The sequence below is a fragment of the Gymnoscopelus braueri genome, assembly GCF_963280865.1.
Source record: "Gymnoscopelus braueri genome assembly, chromosome: 14".
NCBI lineage: Eukaryota > Metazoa > Chordata > Actinopteri > Myctophiformes > Myctophidae > Gymnoscopelus > Gymnoscopelus braueri.
This window is the reverse complement of record NC_137619.1, coordinates 50,878,047-50,900,238: the sequence shown is the minus strand read 5'-3', so window position 1 is coordinate 50,900,238 and position 22,192 is coordinate 50,878,047. Positions and strand designations below refer to the sequence as shown.

The 22,192-nt window shown below is 41.6% G+C and overlaps 1 protein-coding gene across 4 annotated transcripts in view; it reads left to right on the top strand.

The window, feature by feature from the left end:
• Nucleotides 1-22,192, top strand: part of zswim8 (zinc finger, SWIM-type containing 8) — a 117,464-nt gene that overhangs the window by 68,543 nt on the left and 26,729 nt on the right. For 3 of the 4 annotated variants that reach the window (XM_080450433.1, XM_080450431.1, XM_080450432.1), the window contains exons 19-26: nucleotides 749-873; nucleotides 7,035-7,458; nucleotides 8,283-8,438; nucleotides 11,228-11,450; nucleotides 15,369-15,658; nucleotides 18,318-18,541; nucleotides 20,219-20,605; nucleotides 21,175-21,366. In XM_080450433.1, coding sequence (XP_080306559.1) covers nucleotides 749-873; nucleotides 7,035-7,458; nucleotides 8,283-8,438; nucleotides 11,228-11,450; nucleotides 15,369-15,658; nucleotides 18,318-18,541; nucleotides 20,219-20,605; nucleotides 21,175-21,366 — 2,021 coding nt within the window. The remainder of the gene's footprint in view (nucleotides 1-748; nucleotides 874-7,034; nucleotides 7,459-8,282; nucleotides 8,439-11,227; nucleotides 11,451-15,368; nucleotides 15,659-18,317; nucleotides 18,542-20,218; nucleotides 20,606-21,174; nucleotides 21,367-22,192) is intronic. The other variant, XM_080450434.1, reaches the window with a different exon arrangement.

Here is a 22,192-nt window from a genome sequence, read left to right as displayed (position 1 = left end):
GCAGTGTATGCTATTACTGAGATCTTTGTCACATTTCCTATTGCTTGGTATTCTCGTTGATGTCGCATATTGAGTTTGAAGTGTGATTATACTGTACTATTGTCTTTAGGACACTCTCGACAAAGGAGACGCTTCATCTCAAGGGATTATCATTCATTTATTACAGTGTTGATTTTCACAGCAATAATTTTTTTTGTTTTAGTCATAGTTTTTGAATAAAATTCCATTTAGTTTTATTTAGTCATCTGATATGTTTTAGTTTTTGTCAAGTTTTAGTCGACTAAATATACAGTTGATTTAGTCGACAATTATTATTTTTTGACGGGCCTTGATGCCGTCGTAATGGCTGATTCTACACTTGGTTGCATGCTGAAAATAGCCGATCTACAAGCTCACAACGCGTCGCAACGCGACGCGTTGTGAGCCTGTAGATCTGCTATTTTCAGAGCACACCACTCGAGCGCAACCAAACATAAAATGACTTTGTCTTTTAGTTCTACTGGATCTCTTCTCCATTCGTCACTCACTAACATTTTAGTCTAGTTTTTATTTGTTGACGAAATTGTCAATACATTTAGTCTTAGTTTTAATCATCATAGCTTAGTTTTTCTTTTGTTTTTCTTTTGTTTTCGTCAGTGAAAAAAGGTAGTCGACCAACATTTTTCATCATAGTTTTAGTCAACAAAATCAAGGCTGATTTATTATCAGATGAATAAAGCATTTCATTCATCTCTGTCTCTGTGTGAAGGTATGAAGACGACGGTGAGTGAAGCAGAGCATCCATTGCTGTGTGAGGGGACCAGGAGAGAGAAGGGAGACCTGGCTCTGGCCCTCATGATCACCTACAAGGACGACCAGAGCAAACTGAAGAAGGTACACGTACGTCTTCTTCTGTTGGGAGGATCTCCAGGCCAGGGCTTTGTATACTTACTGTATAATACTTTATTTACAAGATTGTTAACAGTACAGGTAGTACACTCAAAGGTTATGCTAAAAGTATATATTTTTAAAGTATGTATTTTAAGATCAGCCATTCTTTTATTTTAGTTTTGAGCTTGTGTAGGGAGTGGAGAACCGTAACGTATTTTGCTAGTTCATTCCAAATTTTGGTGCATTTTCCCCCCATGTTTGAGCTGAATTTTGGGTTAAATGGTCAGATGATGCTCATGGGCATCACTCACTCTTGAGAAGTAGTTTGACCGGTATCTGGGCACACTGGTCCTCTGAGTATCTTAACTCTTTCACTGCCAGAGTATATACATTAACTCATTCACTGCCAGAACTTTTTTATTTTTGCGTTTGACAAACTGCCAGAGATTTTTCATAGAAAAAAAAAGTACTCAGGAGCCAAGATACAAAATGTTTAAGTTTTAAGTTAACAAGGAAGTGGATTGGAGTCTAGATCTTCAACAAATCATATCTCCTTGGTCTTTAGGTTAAAAATTAAATAAATAAATAAGAAAAAAAAATATATATATATTTTTTTTTTTTTTGAAAAAATTAAAAGTCGTTTTAGTCGTTCTTGGCAGTGGGGGCTTAAAGGACAAAAGTCGTTTTAGTCGTTCTAGGCAGGGAATGAGTTAATAAACTCACCCACTGCCAGCGTTTTCGTGTTTTTTAACCTTTTCAACTGGTCACAGAAAATGTAGATTCGTAATGATCTATCGTCGGACCATTTGTATACACAAGAAGTATCCGTGGCCGTCCCCCAGAGGAAAACATTTTCACCCGCTGGGTAACTTTCCATGTCGCAGGCATGCTGAAAACAGCATCTTCCTTCAAAAATGCACGTCTTCCCCACCTCCCCAACTGGCCACAGAACATTTATATACATCATGATCACTTGTCAGACCGTTGGTAAACACAAAGGGGATCACTGTTCGTCGTCCAGAGAAAAAAATATATAACCGGCACTGTGCCTTCCTTTGTTAGAGCACGTTAAAACTATGGTGTTTCGCCGAATCCAGGGCAAAACAAGGCAACTCGAGACACAACCGTTTCAGGGAACCAATAAAACAGGAAGTGGACGGAGGCGGAAATCTTTGGGCGACGTTATTTCCGTATCCGAGTTAAAAGTGAAAGTGATCACTCGGGTGACGGAGAACAGCGCAATCTTTTATAAAACTACTAAACAACAAAGTATCGTCCAAACTCGCCCGTGGCAATGTGAGCCGTTGCAGAATCGGACGGGAATTCCCGTCCATGGCAACGAAAGAGTTAAAGGACCAGACCTACTAAGAGATGATGCACTCTATCTTCTACCCTAAGCCATCCCAGACTAGCAAAGTGAGCTGGTAGAAGGGGGAGTCCTGGAGGAGAGGGCCTAGTAGTAGGGCTTCCCAAACATTTTCAGCCCAAGAGCCAAAAGATAAATCTAGTGTCTCCCCCCCAGGACCCAAACTTGAGCGATGTTGTAGCGAAGAGATTTGGTGTATAGGGTGAAAAGGAGGGGGCCAAGCACAGAGGCATGGGGGTCCCTGGCCAGCAAAGCATATAGGGTTCAACAGGGTTAATATTTTAAAATATATTTTCATACGCACCGCGTCATGATTGGTCGAATACCCTTCCTGGAGCAGATGCCAGTTTCTTGTTCTCAACTTTTACCGCAGAATGACAAACTGTCTGTGGTGTGTGAAGATTGTTTAACCCTTTAAGACCGGGAATGCATCTGTCATTTTTAAATTTTCTTATGGCTATTCAAAAATCTTGAAAATGTGTGCATATCTTTGAATGTATATAAGTTTTACTCAAATCTTTGCTTCTGGGGGAGTCCCTGCCCTGGAACAACATATTTTGAGATGGGGGTCCGCGGCCAAATACATATCATTTTGGGGGTCCTTGACATGGAAAAGTTGGAGCACCGCTGATATAGTAACATACGTTTTTTCAAAAATCGGATTTAGAATATATATTCAAAAATCTTCACGATTTTTGAATAGCTCAAAGAAATCTAAAGTGACACGGACACGGGTTCCCGGATTGAATGGGTTAAAGTCTGTCTTGAGAGACTGGGAGGATTCACATGTTATTTAAAAAAAAATGAAAAAATATCTATATTTTTTTTTTGTTCCTCACGGCCCAAAACCGATTTCACAGGCTTACTCTGTTTTTAGACAGGCTTATCTGCTGGCCCTGCAGTGTTTGGTTCAGCCTCACTCACGCACAATAAGGTCTGTGTGAGAGGCTTTAGCAGGCATGTCAAATTCACCCCCCCCCCCATATCCTCACACGACCCGCCTTCCAATTGTTAACCCTTTAAGACCGGGAACGCATCTGTGAACTTGTAGATCTGCTATTTTTTTTTAATCGTGAACATTTTGTGCAAATCTTTGAATATATATATATATTTTTTTAAGTGAACATTTATAACTCTGTTACAACTTCTGGGGGTCCCTGGAACAACATATTTTGGGGGTCCACGATGGGGGTCCACGGCCAAATACATATCATTTTTGAGAACCACTGATATTATAGCAACATACGTTTTCTTTTCTTCAAAAAAACGGTTAGGATTTAGAAGCAAAGTTCCCAGCAAAGCTTTGAGTTACAAATGTTTGCTTTAAAAAATATATATATATTCAAAGATTTGCACAAATTTCCCAAGATTTTTCCCCAAAAATAGCCCAAATAAATATAAAAAGGACACGGTTTGAATGGGTTAACCCAGACTCCGACTTGAAACACTGGTTTTGGAAAAGACTTAAATGTCTTCAAAGAGTCATTTGTGACACAGCGTAGGAAATCAGAAAGTCAGAAGATGCCCAGAGCACACATTTTCCTGCTCCGATCACAAGCCACTCAATCACTGCCGGGATCTTTAATCAGCCTTGTTCGTTTTTTTAAAGATTCTTTGCTCTGAGCGATCAATCACCTTGTTATCATCACACTGCTCCGTCTTTAAAAAAAAAAAGTCAAAACTTTAATCCATTTAGACCGGGAACGCATCTGTGTCATTTTAAGATTTTGTTTGGCTATTCAAAAATAGCAGATCTACAAGCTCATAGCGTGGCACCGAGTGCCGTGATATGACCTTGTAGATCTGCTATTTTTCGACTTTTGCAAATCTTTTAATATGCATTTTTTTTAAAGCGAACATTTGTCAAATGTTTTCTTCCAGGGACCCCCACAAGCAAAGATTTGAGTTACAAATGTTCGCTTTAAAAAGTATATATAAAAAAATGTGCACACATTTTCACGATTTTTTACAAAAATACTAAAAAAGCTCTTTTTGGCAAGAACCTCACGATACGATACGTATCACGATACTTGGGTCATGATACGATTGTCTCACGATATATATTGCGATGCGATAGATATTGCTATATATTTGCGATTTATATTGAGATGAATCACTGGAAGGTGAACTAGCTATAGTACAGCGACATCTAGAGGAGCAGAATGTCACGACCGGACTTCTACCATTGGTTTCTATGCATCGGAACAGATTATTTTTTTCTTCAAAAGTATCGCGATGCTATGGTCTGGAGTATCAATAAAGTATTGGGAAATAAAATATTGCGATATATTGCGATATCGATAATATTGCCCATCTCTACCGCGGCACTCAAAGCTTGTACATATGCAATTTTGTGAATAGCCAAAGACATCTAAAAATGACACAGATGCGTTTCCCGGTCTTGCAGGGTTAAAGGAATTTAAATAAACCATCTCCCTCTCTCTCATTTTCTTTCTCTTTTTTTCTCTCTCATTTTCTCTCTCTCGCGCTCTTTCGCTCTCTTTCTCATGCTTTGCTCGCTCTCTTGCCCTCTCTCTCTCTTGCTTTTTTTTCTCTCCCTCTTGTCTTGTTTGAACTCATCTTCTCCCTCTGCTCATTTTATTAGCCTCAAGAGTCTCAGAGTGGAGGAGAGAGCATCACATTAACCCTTTTAGACCGGGAACGCATCTGTGTCATTTTTAGATTTCTTTGGCTTTACGAAAATAGCAGATCTACAAGCTCATAGCGCGGCACTTGTATATCTGCTATTTTAAAAAAAAATCGTTTTAAATGTGTGCAAATCTTGCAAAGCGAACATTTGTAACTAAAATCTTTGCTTCTGGGGGTCCCTGGAATAACATATTTTGAGATGGGGGTCCGCAGCCAAATACATATCATTTTGGGGGTCCTTGACATGAAAAAGTTTATGAACCACTTATATTATAGCAACATACGTTAAGAAAAAACTGTTAGGATTTAGAAGACATTTGTAGAATCCCCCAGGAGCAAAGATTTGAGTTAAAAAATATATATTCAAAGATTTGCACACATTTTCACTATTTTCCAAAAGAAATAGCAGATCTACAAGCTCATAGCGTGGCACTCGGTGCCGCACTATAAACTTGTAGATCTGTTATTTTTGAATAGCCAAAGAAATCTTTAAAATGACAGATGCGTTCCTGGTCTGAATGGGTTATAAAGTGTCTGGTCCACAGGACTGTAAACACTGTGATACCCCAATATCTAGTCAATTACTTTCCTAAGGTCAATGATGTACATAACAGCTTTTCTACCAGACATTGTACCTAGCAGATTGAAAAGTTGAATGGGAAAGGACAGTTTTTTTCCTACTCTGCAGCAGTTCTGTGGAATGGCTTCTCTTGCCAGCCTTAAGTCCATTAGCTCTATTGTTAACTTCAAGTCGTCCATAAAGAGCTGGTTGAATAGAGCTGGAAGGGACACTAAAGCCAAACTACTTATCCACTAGCCCAAAGGAGAGTCCCCATTGGCCGAGGGAGATATTCGGCCGTTGTAGCCACTCTGCTACCATCTAGCACCTTGAAATTGTATGAACGTATGTATTACTGATACATTTGTTCTGTGTGTCTATGCTACCCACAGACACACTTTCACTTTAATCATTTAAACAGCTTGTTGATCGGCTTTTTTCGCTATGTTGGCGCTACATAACCTGACACCGTCAAATGGAAGAAAGCTTGCGACACACATTTTGTTTCACAGCGTACTTGCATCTGAGACTCCGGGCGCAGAATCGATGACAGACAGTTTTTCTTTTTTTCAAGCTACTAGGCAGGTGATTGGATGATCCCGCCCCTAGCAGCCGCTGATTGGTTCGGACACGCAGTGTTCGGCCATCTCTACTCCCTTCGCAATCCCAGACCTCCCTGAAATCAAATGCAAATGAGATTTCCGGAGGGAGGGGGTTTACCAGGCTAGGCGCTACACTCTTGTACGATTAAGTAGGGCATTCATTTAGAACACATAAAAGGTGAAATATGGAGGTATAAAGGTTTCTTCCCGACAGCAGTGGTGGAAAAAGTACTCAATGTTTTTACCTAAGTAAAAGTATCAATACCAATATGTAGAAATACTCTGTTACAAGTAAAAGTCCAGTATAAAAAATATACTTGAGTAAAAGTACAAAGTATTGGCATCAAAATATACTTCAAGTACCAAAAGCAAAAGTAGTCATTATGCAGAATCTCCCATTTCAAAATGTATAAAAATCTTTTGAAAATAGCAGATCTACAAGCTCACAACGTGACGCGTTGTGAGCTTGTAGATCGGCTATTTTCAAATAGCTGAAATATATAGAGCGCTTAAGTGGTTTATGTACAAGGGGCGGCCATAGCTGAGTGGTTAGTGAGCCCGCCTAGGGAGCCAGAGGCCCTGGTTGCCCCAGGTACGATTCCAGGCCACGCCAGCATATGTGTCGATGAAATGAAATTTGTCCCTGAGCAAGACTCTTAACCCCTAATTCAGGCCCTCATTGGAAACAAGCCCGCAAGGACTTTCATGAACGTCCTGTTAAAAGGAATTATCCTTATGTATGTTTAGTAATGATAAACTAAATCTAAAAAGTAAGTAACTAAAGTTTTCATATAATTGTAGTGGAGTACGAGTATAATATTTGCCTCTGAGATGTAGTGGAGTAGAAGTAAAAGCATAAAAAATTGGAAACACTCCAGTAAAGTAAAAAGTACCTCAAAATTGTACTTAACGTATATGCCAGTTTTGTCAATAAAAAATGCCAATCAACCAATCAAAACACACTCTCTCCCTCCCTCTCTCTGTTTAGATCCTGGACAAGCTATTGGACCGTGAGAGCCAGACCCACAAGCCTCAGACGCTCAGCTCCTTCTACTCCTCCAGCAAGCCGGCGGCCAGCAGCAGCCAACGCAGCCCGTCCAAGCACGCCACGGCGGGGGGAGGGGTGACGGCGGGCGCCGCCTCCGGGGTCTCCAACAAACACGGAGGAGGAGGAGGACCCTCCTCTTCCTCCTCGTCCTCGGCCAACGCCAACGCGGTCAACGCCGCGACGGCCGCCGCTCTGGCGTCGTCTTCGTCCAACTCCTCGTCCGCGGCGGTGGTGCCGGCGGTGGCGAGCGGTGGCGGGGGAGGAGCTTCGGGGGCTTCGCAGGCCGCCGGGCCGATGGGGAACGGCGTGCAGGGGAACGGCAACGCCACGACGGGAGAGGGAGTCGGCGACGCTAGAGAGCAGGGTGAGAGACACGTGTGTGTGTGGGGGTGTGTGTGTGTGTGTGTGTGCACTTGCATTACTATGCTTGTGAGAACCTAATGTCCCCACAAGTATAGTAACATTTTAGAAATAGACATTGTGTTTTACTGATCCTCACAAGAGATATGGTTTTTACAGTTAGGGTTGGACATTTAGAGCTTAGGTTTATGGCTTGGGCTTGGAGTTATGCCTGACATAATGCTTAGTTGAGTGCAACGTTGCATTGTGACATGTTGTAACACGCACACTTAACAATATAAAGTGCTGTGTAAGATGTGCTTGATGTTTAGTGGCAGAATTATGTCCTGGTTAATCTATAGATTAACCCATTAAAGCCTGAGGTTCCGATTCTACAAAATGTCTTCTCAATCCTAACAGTTTTCTGAGAAACTTATGTTACTATATCAGTGGTTCTCAAATTTCTTCATGTCAGGGACCTCCAAAATGATATAAATTTGGCCATCTCAAAATATTTAGTTCCAGGGACTCTCAGTAGCAAATATTTGAGTTTACAAATTTGCTTTAAAAAAATATATATATACAAAGGTTTGCACAAGTTTTCACGATTTTTCAAAAATAGCAGATCTACAAGCTCAGGTTAAAGAGGTTAAAATTATTGTGACGCTATATTAACACATTTTGCTGAAGGACCCCCTGGAACCCCTCCAAGGACCCCTGGGGGTCCCCGGACCCCACTTTGAGAACCAATGGTTTAGTGGCAGTATTCTGTCCTGCTTAATCTATAGATAAATAGAAGTGTGTGAGTCCACTACATGTGTATGTGTCCACTGTGTGTGTGTGTGTCAGATGGTGGCCAGCCATCCTCGGCCTGTGATCAGCAGAGTGAAGCGGCCCCCTTCAAGCCGGAGGGCACGGTGCCCAGCAGACTGGCGCTGGGGGGCCGGGGGGCGTACAGCGGACGCTGCTGGGGTTCACCCGTCCGCCAGAAGAAGAAACACACAGGTGAGACACTCGTTAATTTCCTCACCTGTTCTCCATCGAGTCTGGTAAAAGAAATGGTAGAGGTGGCCGACTTAAAAGTGTTATCCGGATCTTTATGGATCTATATTTTTCACAATAACCATTCCACATAAATGCGTGTTATGCGTGACATGAAAAGGCGGTGGTGCTATGGTGTTATTTTAAATATATGAACATATATACCAATATATGGCAAGTATATTATGCTACATATATGCCATATTCAGGTTCATATATCTGCATTTGGATATGTAGAGAATATATGTCTCGTATATACTGTAGCTTATATATGTACATATACTGTATGTAGAGACATATATGCAGGCGGTCAATTTCGAATAATATGTCACATATGATAAACATATATGTTGCATATATAAAAAATATATGTTCGTATATTTCCATTCCGTGTGGGGGGGGGGGGGGGGGGGGGTGCGTCAGCTAGGTTGGGAGATAACAGGGGGTGTGCGGCCAAACAAGTTTGGGAACCGCTGAACATTATCGAGTGTCTGTGCCTGACAGTCGCACCCAAATGACGCAGGCACCAGAAATGTACCTGCATTAATTTATATACTGTATGTATTTTGAAGTTAATCCATACTGTTTCTGACAACATTGTCCAAAACATCCTTGAGGCCGCCACTCTGCAGCATTCCTTTTGCAGCGGTACAGTACAGTAGAGCGGCTATTTTCACTGAATGTTCACCCCAGAATAGGGCCGCTACATGGTTAAAGCGCCACTATGTCATTTATTTTTAATGAATAAAATGTAATTTTGTCCAATCTGTATGGTAGAGTATGTCAATACAATATAGATAACATTTAGATAGTGTCAAAGGTCATGTCTCACCTAGACACAGGACCTGACAAGGATTTTGACCTGATTAAATTTATAGCAAGCAGGCAGGCTCTATTAGCCCAATGGTAAAAATGTCAGCACTTGCGCAGGAAACCGGGTTCAAATCCGGGGTAGAAGAGGAAAGTTATATAGTGCAGCTTTAAGTCCTATATCCAAAAATGTAAAATAAAGCTTACCAATATTTTTGAAAATATATATATTTTTTAATGGGAAAATGTACCTATCATGACTTGCCCAAAATTGGGACACCAGGTTTACAGTATTCAACAGAAGTAAAGAGTCTTTCTGACTTGAGGCAAGGCGAGGTCATTTGTATACAGTAGCACATTTGAATGCTAATGAATGCTCATTATCCTGCTTATTACACGGCTACTTAATAAAGAAATTAATATATTTACTCAAAATATAATAACACAATGGTGGTGTTTCGTGTTTGTTGTTATTGTTTAGAGACTATTAGATCCAATAACCTTCTTTTATGGCTGGTCTTAAAGGTAGTGTAAGTGATATGTATTGAGTTAAAGTAAAAGGTTTACTGTTAAAAAAGTTGAAGCTTTATTCTGATGGTTTATTTACTGCTATAATAATAATAATAATAATGCATTTTATTTATAAAGCACTTTACATTCTTGCGAATCTCAGAGTGCTACAGCGGTTTAAAAGCATGGTATAAACAACAAAGGAAACCAAAACAATTACATAGGACCCAGCTAGGCTAGACTAAAAGGGGTCACATAAAAAAAACTTTTGGGCCTTTTCAGTAACAGGGGTCTCCCCGTCTCTCCAGCTCTTTAATAAACAGGACATACACTTTCTGGTGGGTTACAAATTTAATACAATCAGGAACCCCACAAAGATGAAATCGATATCCCAACCCGAAAATGCATTTTCTGTTTATTAGATGGGGAGACCCCTGTTATTGATCAAATACTTTATAGCAATGATTGCTATGGGAATATGCTACGGTATTTAAAACGTATTTTTTACCATCTGTAACAGATGGTCCCACTCAAGAGGGGCTTCAACACATAAACCCCACCGTCCCTGTTATGGGGTTAACATTCAGCGGAAAATAACCGATCTACAAGCGTTGTGAGCGTGTTTTCATTGAAGAGATTTGGTGTAGAAGGGGAGAAAAAGTTGCAGACTTAGTATAGAGCCCGGGGGGACCCCAGTCAGCAGTGGTGTAAAGTAACTAAGTGCATTTACTCAAGTACTGTACTTAAGTACAGTTTTGATGTGCTTTTACTTTACTGGAGTATTTCCAATTGTCTTTACTTTTACTTCTACTCCACTACATCTCAGAGGCAAATATTGTACTTTTACTCCACTACAAGTATTTGCTAGTTACTTTGCAGTAGGGGTGTGGCAATCTATCGCGATACGTTTTCGTGACGATATGTATCGTTTTGGGGAAATAAATATCGTTTTGAAAAAATATAAAATAATTGTCAATAATAATAATGCAAAAACAGAAGTATTTGTTTGCATTAGCTTTTTTCCCCCCCATATATTTTCATAATCGTATCGATGTCGTGAGCCCAATATCGTATCATATCGTTTCATGAAATTAGTGTCGGCACACCCCTACTTTGCAGATATAAATTATTACATTATAAAACATACATTAACCACTTTTAGCTATTTTATACCTAGGCTATTTGAAAATAGCCGATCTAGAAGCTCACAACGCGTCGCATCGTGACGCTTTGTGAGCTTGTAGATCTGCTATTTTCAAACATTTTAGTACTTTTACTTTTGGTACATTAAGTTCATTTTGATACCAATACTTTTGCGCTTTTACTCAAGTACATTTTGAATTCCGGACTTTCACTTGTAACAGAGTACTTCTACATTACAGTATTGATACTTTTACTTAAGTAAAACATTTGAGTACTTTTCGTCGCCCCAGGCATGGCGAGTATCGACAGCAGCGCTCCGGAGACCACCTCGGACAGCTCGCCGACGCTCAGCCGGCGCCCGCTGCGCGGGGGCTGGGCGGCGGCCTCCTGGGGGCGGGGCCAGGACAGCGACAGCATCAGCAGCTCCTCCTCCGATTCGCTGGGCTCCTCGTCGTCCAGCGGCTCTCGCCGGGCGGGGGGCGGAGCCCGGGCAAAGAGCACAGACACCAGCAGGTAAAAAAAACATCTAAAGGAAAAACATCACAATAGCCTCTGTGGCATCGCCAGGACACAGGACTTAAGCCAAGACACTGCAGGAGTTTTAAAATCTTACACGATTTTGATATCTGGCTGCATCACACACACCAGAATCATCTTTTTTAGTTTCTCTGATCAGATCATCTTAACTGGGAACGCATCTGTGTCATTTTAAAGAAAAGTTGTGGAAATCTTTGAATATACATATTTTTTTAAGCAAATTGTTTTAACTCAAATCTTTGCTTCTGGGGGTCCATGGAACAACACATTTTGAGATGGGGGTCCGCGACCAAATACATATAATTTTGGGTGGTCCTTGACATGAAAAAAGTTTGAGAACCACTGATATTATAGCAACATACTTAGAAAAAAAATGAAAACTGTTAGGATTTAGAAGACATTTGTAGAATCCCCAGAAGCAAAGATTTGAGTTACAAATGTTCACTTTGAAAATATAATATATATTCAAAGATTTGCACATTTTTTTCAATCTTGTAGGGTGAGCTAACGTTTTGAACGACAAACCAAATACCACACTTTACTAATTTATTAAAAAGATTGATAATGGAGCTGCCGGGCGCAGCAATTACAAACGTAACCAATTTTGGTGGAAGAGTAATGGAATTTACGCTCTTGTGTGCAACCAGTAGCAGTGCCTTCCCATTGCTGTGCATTGCTCTCCACTAGTTTATAACGACATTTATATCCTGCCATTAACATAATAATTAAAGCCTTAATGATTATGAAAACAAATACCTCACAAAGTAAAGGTTAGTAATTATTTAGAAGTCATTAGAATCCCCTGACTAGCTAAGGAAGTGAAATTAATTCAGTATCAGTCTCCCTGCCTTCAACTGCTAGTGTCAAGTTGCCCTCTAACCAGATAATTAACCCATTTAGACCGGGGACGCATCTGTGTCATTTTTAGATTTCTTTGGCTATTCAAAAATAGCAGATCTACAAGCTCATAGCGCGGCATCGAGTGCCGCACTATGAGCTTGTAGATCTGCTATTTTTGAAAAATCCTGAAAATGTGTGCATATCTTTGAATATATATATTTTTTAAGTGAACATGTGTAACTCAAATCTTTGCTTCTTTGGGATTCTACAAATGTTTTCTAAAATAGTTAAAAGTTTCTTGTCAAGGACCACCCAAAATGATATGTATTTGGCCGCGGACCCCCATCTTAAAATATTTTGTTCCAGGGACCCCCCAGAAGCAAAGGTTTTGAGTAAAAAAAAATCGCTTTAGAAATGTATATATTCAAAGATTTGCCCAAATTTTCAGGATTTTTCAAAAATTAGCAGGTCTACAAGCTTGTATATCTACTATTTTTGAATAGCCAAAGAAATGTTAAAATGACAGAGATTCTTTCCCGGTCTTAAATGATTAACTCTTTGACTGCCAGAGTATTTTCATAAAGTACTCCCCCAGTGCCAGCAATTTTCGTGTTTTTTTATTTTTATATTTTGAATTTTTCTCATGAAAATAATTTAAGGGGACATAATGTAAAGACCCAGCACAAATCCGCCACTAGAGTGCAGCACATGACTGCTTGATCAGATCGTTGGGTCTCTCTCAGCCTTCTTGGTAGATTAGACAAGGAAAAACATGAAAACGGAAGTGACGTCGTCCCAGATTGTTTTGATCGCCAAAATGCCGTCGTGATACACGACGGCGATGACTGATCGTCACCCAGACCATAGATTATAGAAGAGAAACTGTCCGTTTGTCCGTCATACCGTGTGAAAGACCGTTTATTTACCTATTTTGGACGAAAATGACTGGGGAAAAGAATCAAAAACCGGAAACGGAATCCAGGTCATGAAACCGGATGCAGATGTCCGTGAAGTAAGTGGAACTCGAGAATAACATTGAATATTAAGCAGCATAGCGCAATCAGAGATTAAACAATGAACGCGCGTCCAGCGCGTCGAGCGCGTCGACGGCCAACTGGACAAAGTAGCACTTGACGCGTTATCGCGTCGTCCGCAGTCAAAGAGTTAACACACAAAATGACACAAACGCGCAGTGTTGTCGTTGCATGCAGCTCCCACGTGGGAACGAATGACTGATGACCTTATTTGCCACTGCTTTAAAAATAGCATGCACATAAAAATATACTTTAAAAGAAGTTGACTCCAGTCTATATTAACACATTGCGTGCCAATCGCGTAGATCTACGCGAACCTAAATAATTGCGCAGCGTGCCAGTCGCGTTCACATTTAATTGTAGGCCAACTGCAAAATGGAATGTCGCCGATTGAAACGGTCTTCTCTGGGCCACTCACACAGCTACCCTGTGTGTCTACAAACAGTTTAACGCGCGATCTTAAGGTATTTAGCGAGGTCTGTGGCGACATGAAAAAAAACAAAAAAACAACAATAAATCGCTGGCACTGGTTAGTACATTATGATATTAAACTCTGGCGTGGAATGTGTTAAGGGCTGAACAAATGGGACAAAATATCTAATTCTTATTTTTGAGACTAATTACGATGAATGACTAATTACTCATTGGGATTGAGTCAAGCATCAGTTGTGTTTCCTGTTAAACTACCACAACATTAGATATTAGATTATTGCTTGCTTAGCCCAGTGAATAAAATTTGCATACTGAAATGAACTGGAAAACAATTGTCGCTGGAAATGTTGGGTATTTCCACCCAACCAGTGCACCCGACCAAAGTCGTTCCTTTTTTATTATTATTGTTATAGTGACATCTATGTCATTTTTTGATTTCTTTGGCTATTGAAAAATAGCAGATCTACAAGCTACTGCCGCGCTATGAGCTTGTATATCTGCTAGTTTTGAAAAATGTTGAATTTTTTTACAAATCTTTGAATGTATATTTTTTAAAGTGAACATTTGTGACTCAAACCTTTGCTTCTGGGGATTCTACAAATGTCTTCTAAATCCTAACAGTTGTTTTAGAAAAAACATGCTGCTATAATCAGTGGTTCTCAAACTTGTTCATGACAAGGACCCCCAAAATTATTTGGCCGCGGACCCCATCTCAAAATATGTTGTTCCAGGGACCCCCCAGAAGCAAAGATTTGAGTTACAAATGTTCGCTTTAAAAAAGGTATATATATTCAAATATTTGCAAAAATTTTCACGATTTTCCTGAAATAGCAGATCTACAAGCTCAGCCGTGCTATGAGCTTGTATGCTATTTTTGAATAGCCAAAGAAATCTTAAAATGACACAGATGCGTTCCCGGTCTTAATGGGTTAAGTAAGTATTTGCCGCCTCTTGAGATTAGAAAATTGTTGTTGTTCATATTGCGATATTGATAAAAAAAATGTATGAATTGTTCAGCCCTCATCCAAACCAGCCAGTGTTGATTTTGCCGACTAAAACTATGACGAAATTTTTTCACTGACGAAAACTAAATAAAAACGAAATAAACTAAAACTAAGACTAAATACACAATTTCGTCAACAAATAAACACTAGACTAAAATGATAGTGAGGGAACTAGTGGAGAAGGTATCCTGTACTGTAGAACTAAGACAAGTCATGTTATGCTTGGTTGTGCTCGGGTGTTGCGCTCTGAAAATAGCAGATCTACAAGCTCACAACGCGAGCTTGTAGATCTGCTATTTTCAGCATGCAACCAAGTGTAAAATCAGCCATTACGACGCCATCAAGGCACCGCCAAAATACAGTTTAGTCGACTAAATCAACTGTAGATTTAGTCGACTAAAATCGTATATTTAGTCAACTAAAACTAAAACATTTCAGATGACTAAAATATGACTAAAACTAAATGGAATTTTATTCAAAAGACTATGACTAAAACTAAATAAAGATTTGCTGTCAAAATCAACACTGATCCAAACCCTGTTACTTAAATGTTCCCCCATGTCGTGGTGTGGTGTGTGCTGCAGGTACAAAGGCCGCCGGCCCGAGTGCCACGCGCCCCACGTGCCTAACCAGCCGTCGGAGGCGGCAGCGCACTTCTACTTCGAGCTGGCCAAGACGGTGCTGATCAAGGCGGGCGGCAACTCCTCCACCTCCATCTTCACGCAGCCGTCGGCCAGTGGCGGCCATCAGGGGCCGCACCGCAACCTGCACCTCTGCGCCTTCGAGATCGGCCTGTACGCCCTGGGACTGCACAACTTCGTCTCGCCCAACTGGCTGTCCAGGACCTACTCCTCACACGTGTCCTGGATCACCGGTGAGTCACCGGTGGTGTAAAGTAACTAAGTGCATTTACTACAAGTACTGTACTTAACACATTGGGTGCCAAACACGGTCTGAACCGTGTTTGCACAGAGTAGCGCTTCGGTGCCGAACACGGTCTGAACCGTGTTTTCAGTCTTTTTTGTTTTTTTTCGGGTTTTTTTCCACACGGGAGGGGCTGGAGCAGCTCTGGAATCACCCACGGTGATTCTGAGAAGGAAGGGCCTTATAGATCACCGTGCCAAAAAACATGGCTCCCCATCCGCTTCCGTTCTATCTCCTTCTCTAAAACCCCTATAACTCCGAAACTTTTTACATTGGGGAAAACGAGTCATTTGATGCACGATCGCTCCGCCATTGTGACTCGCGCGAAAGATGTTAGCGTTCCAGGCGTTAGCCAGGACCATCGTGCAAAATGAACGCATGCTTTGTTTCACATGGATTGCTCCTCTTGAAGTCTACAGCTTAAACAGCGCCGCGCAGCTCAAAGGTGAGATTTCTGGCACCGAACGTAATCTGTTATTATACAATTCTGGCACCGAATGTGTTAAGTACAGTTTTGAGGTGCTTTTGCTTTTCTGGAGGATTTCCAATTTTCAGTACTTTTATGTCTACTCCACTACATCTCAGAGGAAGATATTGTACTTTTACTCCACTACAATTATTTGAAAACTTAAGTTGCTAGTTACTTTGCAGATATAAATTATTACATTATAAAACGTACATTTACCACTTCATTTTGGGGGTCCTTAGCCCATTTAGACCTGAGGCCGATTCTGAAAACGCCTTCTGAAAACGTTCAAATTCTTACTTGCTGCTATATGTATAGCAACAACTAATGAGACACAGAGGTGGCTCCCGGATTCAAAGGTATAACAACGTATTGGTTACAGCAGGTCTAAATGGATAAATATTGAAAAGTTGGAGCACCACTGATCTAGTAGTCTGGGAGGCTTCGGCTCAAAGCCTGGACAGCAGGGGCGCGGCCACTGCTTTCTGATTCAAATCAACAGCCAATGAAGAAAAGGGGGCGGGATCCACATGCAATGGGTGTTGCATGTAAATAGGAGCGACGGGAAGCAATTTCCCCTTGAGAAATTGCGGCTGCCATTGTTGTGTACTGCTGTTTGCCTCTCGTCGGACTTTTAAGACGAGTTGCACAGCTCTCAGACCGGTAAGAGGCGTGTCCGCTCAGATTCTGAGCGTAAGTTACATCCCGCCCACAAATACCAGGGCTTTGGCCCAGAAGTTCCTCGCCACTCCCGTTTGTATGCGAGGCGAAAAACTTCTGGGAACTCAGATTACTGATCTAGCAACAACACTGTTTTTTTCTTCTAAATACTGATTTAGAAAACATTTTTATTTGGCTGCGGACCCCCATCTCAAAATGTTTTGTTCCCAGACGCAAAGTTTTTAGTAATTTTTTTTCGCCTTAAAATAATTAAGGGAACACTTTGATCCCTTAATTCTTTTGAGCAATTTTTGTCAGCAGTATGTACACAGTATAATATATATGTTGACCGATTTGCACATATTTTCAAATTTTTTTTTTTTGCAGATCTACAAGCTCATAGCGCTTGTATATCTGCTATTTTTGAATAGCCAAAGTGTAAAATAATGTTTTTTTTTACCTCAAGTCTTTGGAACCGAGACCAGAGTCTTCTCCGATGACCTGAAACGTTCAGATATATAAGCTGGGGATTTGCCAATTCATCTTTTATATGCGACACTGATTAATAAAAATCTTAGAATGTATTCTAAAATCAATCGGGGGAGCTAATGGAGGGCAAGTCTGGCGGTTGCACTTTTTTAACAAACTGCAGGCGATTAAGTGATTTTTCACTGAGCCGCAGAATAAGGAGTTGGGGTAATTGAGATGGATGGAAAAGGGCACGAGTAACTTTTCCTCAGTTCAGGGACACACGCAAATGACTTTGATTTTCCAAGCTGATTAAAAACATGATGAATCATCATCACTCAGGCTTTGTACTCGAGTCTCAGAGTTCAATTTTAGAATCAACAAAGTATTCCTTTAGGTTTTCTGGCACGGGGCCTGATAAGAGTTTGCCAAGATTCTCACAGATATGCGGTGTCAGATTTTTGGGGGGCCAAATAATTGATCTCCCCACTGAATATGTTCAACCAAAATTATAAAATAATAGTACTTTTTTAAATGAACTGAGCTGTAAGAGAGAAAAAAAAGAGTACTACTTTAACCACTGCCACTCGCTGTAATGAACTGATTATCAGCTTAAAAGAACAAGGTATAAATTGGACAAAATCAATTACATTTTATTAAAGTGTCAAATCACAAGTTGTCTCAAGACAACTCGGTGGTTCCCAACTTTTTCTCCGCACACACACACACACACACACGCGCGCACACACACACACACACACAAACTATATACTTATTGTGCAACGAATAGCGAAAATAGCCGATCAACAAGCTTATGAGCTTGTAGTCCGGCCATTTTCAATATTTCAGTTTTTGAAAAAAAATTGAAAACATTTAGAATAATGTTGGACAATTTTTTTTATAATATAATAAGAATTGCCCAAAATACATGGCATGTTGTACCACCTCCAAACGGACAAGGCCTCACACGTGAAAATTGACTGTCCTCCCCCCCCCCCCCCCCATGTGCTTCCAGGTCAGGCCATGGAGATTGGCAGCGCGGCGCTCAACATCCTGGTGGAGTGCTGGGACGGTCACCTGACCCCGCCCGAGGTGGCCTCGCTGGCGGACCGGGCGTCGCGGGCGCGGGACCCCAACATGGTGCGGGCGGCGGCGGAGCTGGCCCTGAGCTGCCTGCCCCACGCGCACGCTCTGAACCCCAACGAGATCCAGAGAGCTCTGGTGCAGTGCAAAGAGCAGGTACGTTGAGTTTTTAAACCATTTCATACATATCTCTGCTGTCGGGCCGAAACCAGCTAGTTGGGAGGTTCTGTTCATCAAGCTCACAATGAGGTTGGAGGTCAAAAGGGGGTGGAGCCTGGAGTCAGCTAAACCAGCTAACTCCACCCCCCTTTGGTGGAGTTAGCAGACAGTTTGAGGATCCAATGGAGTTAGCTGGTTTGTGCTTTTAATACTTTTCATTGGTTCAAGATTTATTTTTTACCAACAAACAGATGTAAAGGGTGTTCAACAGCACTGATTTATGTAACGAATAGTAGCGTCCTCCCTATTCTGCGGGGCGAAGATTCCGTGAAAATAGCCCGCCCTAGCCTGTAATTTTCGATTGACTATTCTCGCCGAAGATCTTCAGTGTAGAAAAGCGGTTCCCAGCCAATCGGTGTGTTCTCAGAGCAAATTTATTTTAACGAGCAATCGAATCAGATTTTGATAAATACGTCTATGCCTATCTCAGACCCACTGCACACTACTACTGGTTGACTCCTCGCTGTAGACGATGCTTTTTCTCAGAACCGGCGTCCCACTGCAAGTGTGTTCACGTTATGTGCCTCTTCATAAAGGGTCACTACATGCTTGACGATGATGTCATTAGACAGACTGGGTTCAGGCCCTATAAAGGCATGAGCCTGTGTTCATGTTCACCCGTGTTCATTTTTCCAGTATTTAGTGTTCAATCAGTGTTAAGGATTTCACCGCGATGCTACACCATCACGTTACTTATGAGTTTTTCTGTTCTTGTTATCCCTGAGCACACGGGAGACATATTCCAAATCAACTGTAAGTTGATTTGGAATATTCTAATATTATGTGAATATTCTCAGTTTACAACTGAAGTATATGGGGGGGGGGGGGCGTACTCTCTCCATAGCTCTGGGATCCGTCTATTTGTGGTACAGAACAGCGAAGCCTACCGCTTCATATTCAGGTCAATTAACTTTGCACTTACCTGGTCGTCTCAGAATATTAACCCATTAAGACCGGGAACGCATCTGTGTCATTTTAAGATTTATTTGGCTATTTTTGAAAAATCTTTTACATTTGTGCGAATATTTGAATATATATTTTTAAAGGGAACATTTTTAACTCAAATCTTTGCTTCTGGGGGTCCCTGGAACTAAATATTTTGAGAGCGGGGTCTGCAGCCAAATGCATATCGTTTTGGGGGTCCTTGACACGAAAACGTTTGAAAACCACGTTTTCAGAAAACTGTTAGGATTTAGAAGACATTCATAGAATCCCCAGAAGCAAAGATTTGAATTAAAAATGTTTGCTTTAAAAAAATATATATATATATATATATTCAAAGATTTGCACACATTTTCAAGATTTTTCAAAAATAGCAGATCTACAAAGCTCATAGTGCCGCGCTATAAGCACTCGGTGCCGCGCTATGAGCTTGTAGATCTGCTATTTTTGAATAGCCAAAGAAATCAAAAAATGACACAGATTCTTTCCCGGTCCCATAAATGGGTTAAATCAAGTTACAAGCACTGATATGATTAGGATTATAATTTCTTTCCCCGATATAAATATTCGCGACAGCTGCCACAACTTCATCCAAGGGGAAACACGGAACAAATATAAGAGTCTTACACATTGATATTTATCTCTGATTCCTCCTCCCTCCCCCCCCTTCAGGACAACGTGATGCTGGAGAAGGCGTGCATGGCGGTGGAGGAGGCGGCCAAAGGGGGCGGGGTCTACCCGGAGGTCCTGTTCGAGGTGGCCCACCAGTGGTACTGGCTGTACGAGCAGACGGTGGGCGGCGGGCCCTCCTCGCTGGGCGGCGGCGGCCACCACCACCATCCGCAGCGGGGCTCCGAGGGCCCCGGGCGCTGCGGCGCCAACGGAGGGGACCGGGGACGCCGGGGGCCCGCCCACGAGACGCCGGGCTGCGGAGTCATCATGGACCCCGTGGCCGCGCACAACATGGTGGAGTCCCAGGGGGGCGTCACCACCGTGACGGCGTCGGTGACGGCGGCGACCGTGGTGCCCGTCATCTCTGTGGGATCCACCATCTACCAGGTGCAGGGGTTGATCTTTATTTACTCAAAATCAGTGGTGTAAAGTAACTAAGTACATTTACGGAAGTATTGTACTTAAGTACAGTTTTGAGGTACTTTTACTTTCCTGGAGTATTTCCAATTGTCAATACTTTTACTTCTACTCCACTACATCTCAGAGGCGAAGATACTAGCTACTAGTTACTTTGCAGATATAAATTATTACATTATAAAACATTAACCACTTTAGCCCTATTTTATACCTAGGCTATTTGAAAATAGCAGATCTACAAGCTCACAACGCGTCGCATCGCGACTCGTTGTGAGCTTGTAGATCTGCTATTTTCAAACATTTTAGTACTTTTACTTTTGATACTTTAAGTACATTTTGATACCAATAGGTTTGTACTTTTACTCAAGTAAATTTTGAATTCCGGACTTTTGCTTGTAACGGAGTACTTCTACATTGCATTTGCAGCATTGATACTTTTACTTAAGTAAAACATTTGAGTACTTTTTCCACCACTGCTGCTCGGTGTGAACGCCCCCCCCTCCATAACCTGCGTTTTTATTTCGTATCATCATTTCCAGTCTCACGCCATGCCCGGCCAGGCCATGGCTCACCCCCACATGCCCGGCCAGGGCCTCCATCCATACACCACCATCCAGGCCCACCTGCCCACGGTGTGCACGCCGCAGTACCTGGGCCACCCGCTGCAGCATGTTGTCCCCAGACCCACCGTCTTTCCTGTGTCTGGGGCTGCCTACCCACAGGTGTGTGTTGTGAGTATTCAACCAGTCTCTTCATTTAAACTCTCGTGTGTGTGTGTTAATATGAAAAATGTGCTGCGCTCACGCTGGCAGCTACGATGCTACAGGCTACCATTCATTTTCAATGGAAGCCAGCGACATTAAAGGCCTTTGCAGACAGGGTGCGATTTTTCGCACGGAAAAAACGGACAATATCATTTTTTAAATGAACACATGGTTCTCATTGACCTCATGCACACCGGCTCCGAATTTACCGTGATGCGATGCGGCAATGCGATTTTTTTCCAATCGAACCCAGTTCGATTTGTGCGTCTATTCGCATGCGGTAAAAACTGATTGACTAAATCGCACCCTGTCTGCAAAGGCCTTTACCCATTAAGACCTGGAACGCATCTGTGTAATTTTTTTGAGCTAAAAAAGCATTATTTTATACTTTGGCTATTAAAAAATAGCAGATCTACAAGCTCATAGCGCGGCACCGAGTGCCGCGCTACGAGCTTGTAGATCTGCTATTTTTGAAAAAAATATGTGCAAATTAATATATTTATATTATTTTAAAGCGATTTTTTTTTTACTCAAATCTTTGCTTCTGTGGGGTCCCTGGAACAAAATATTTTGAGATAGGGGTCTGTGGCCAAATACATATCATTTTGGGGGTCCTTGACATGAAAACGTTTGAGAACCACTGATATAGAAACATACGTTTTTTTCAGAAAACTGTTGGGATTTGGAAGACATTAGCTAAGAATCGCCCTCAGGTCTCATAATGGGTTAACTCATTGACTGCCTGACTAATTTCTGGCTGTGTGGTCACACTGCCAGCGATTTCCTTTTTTTT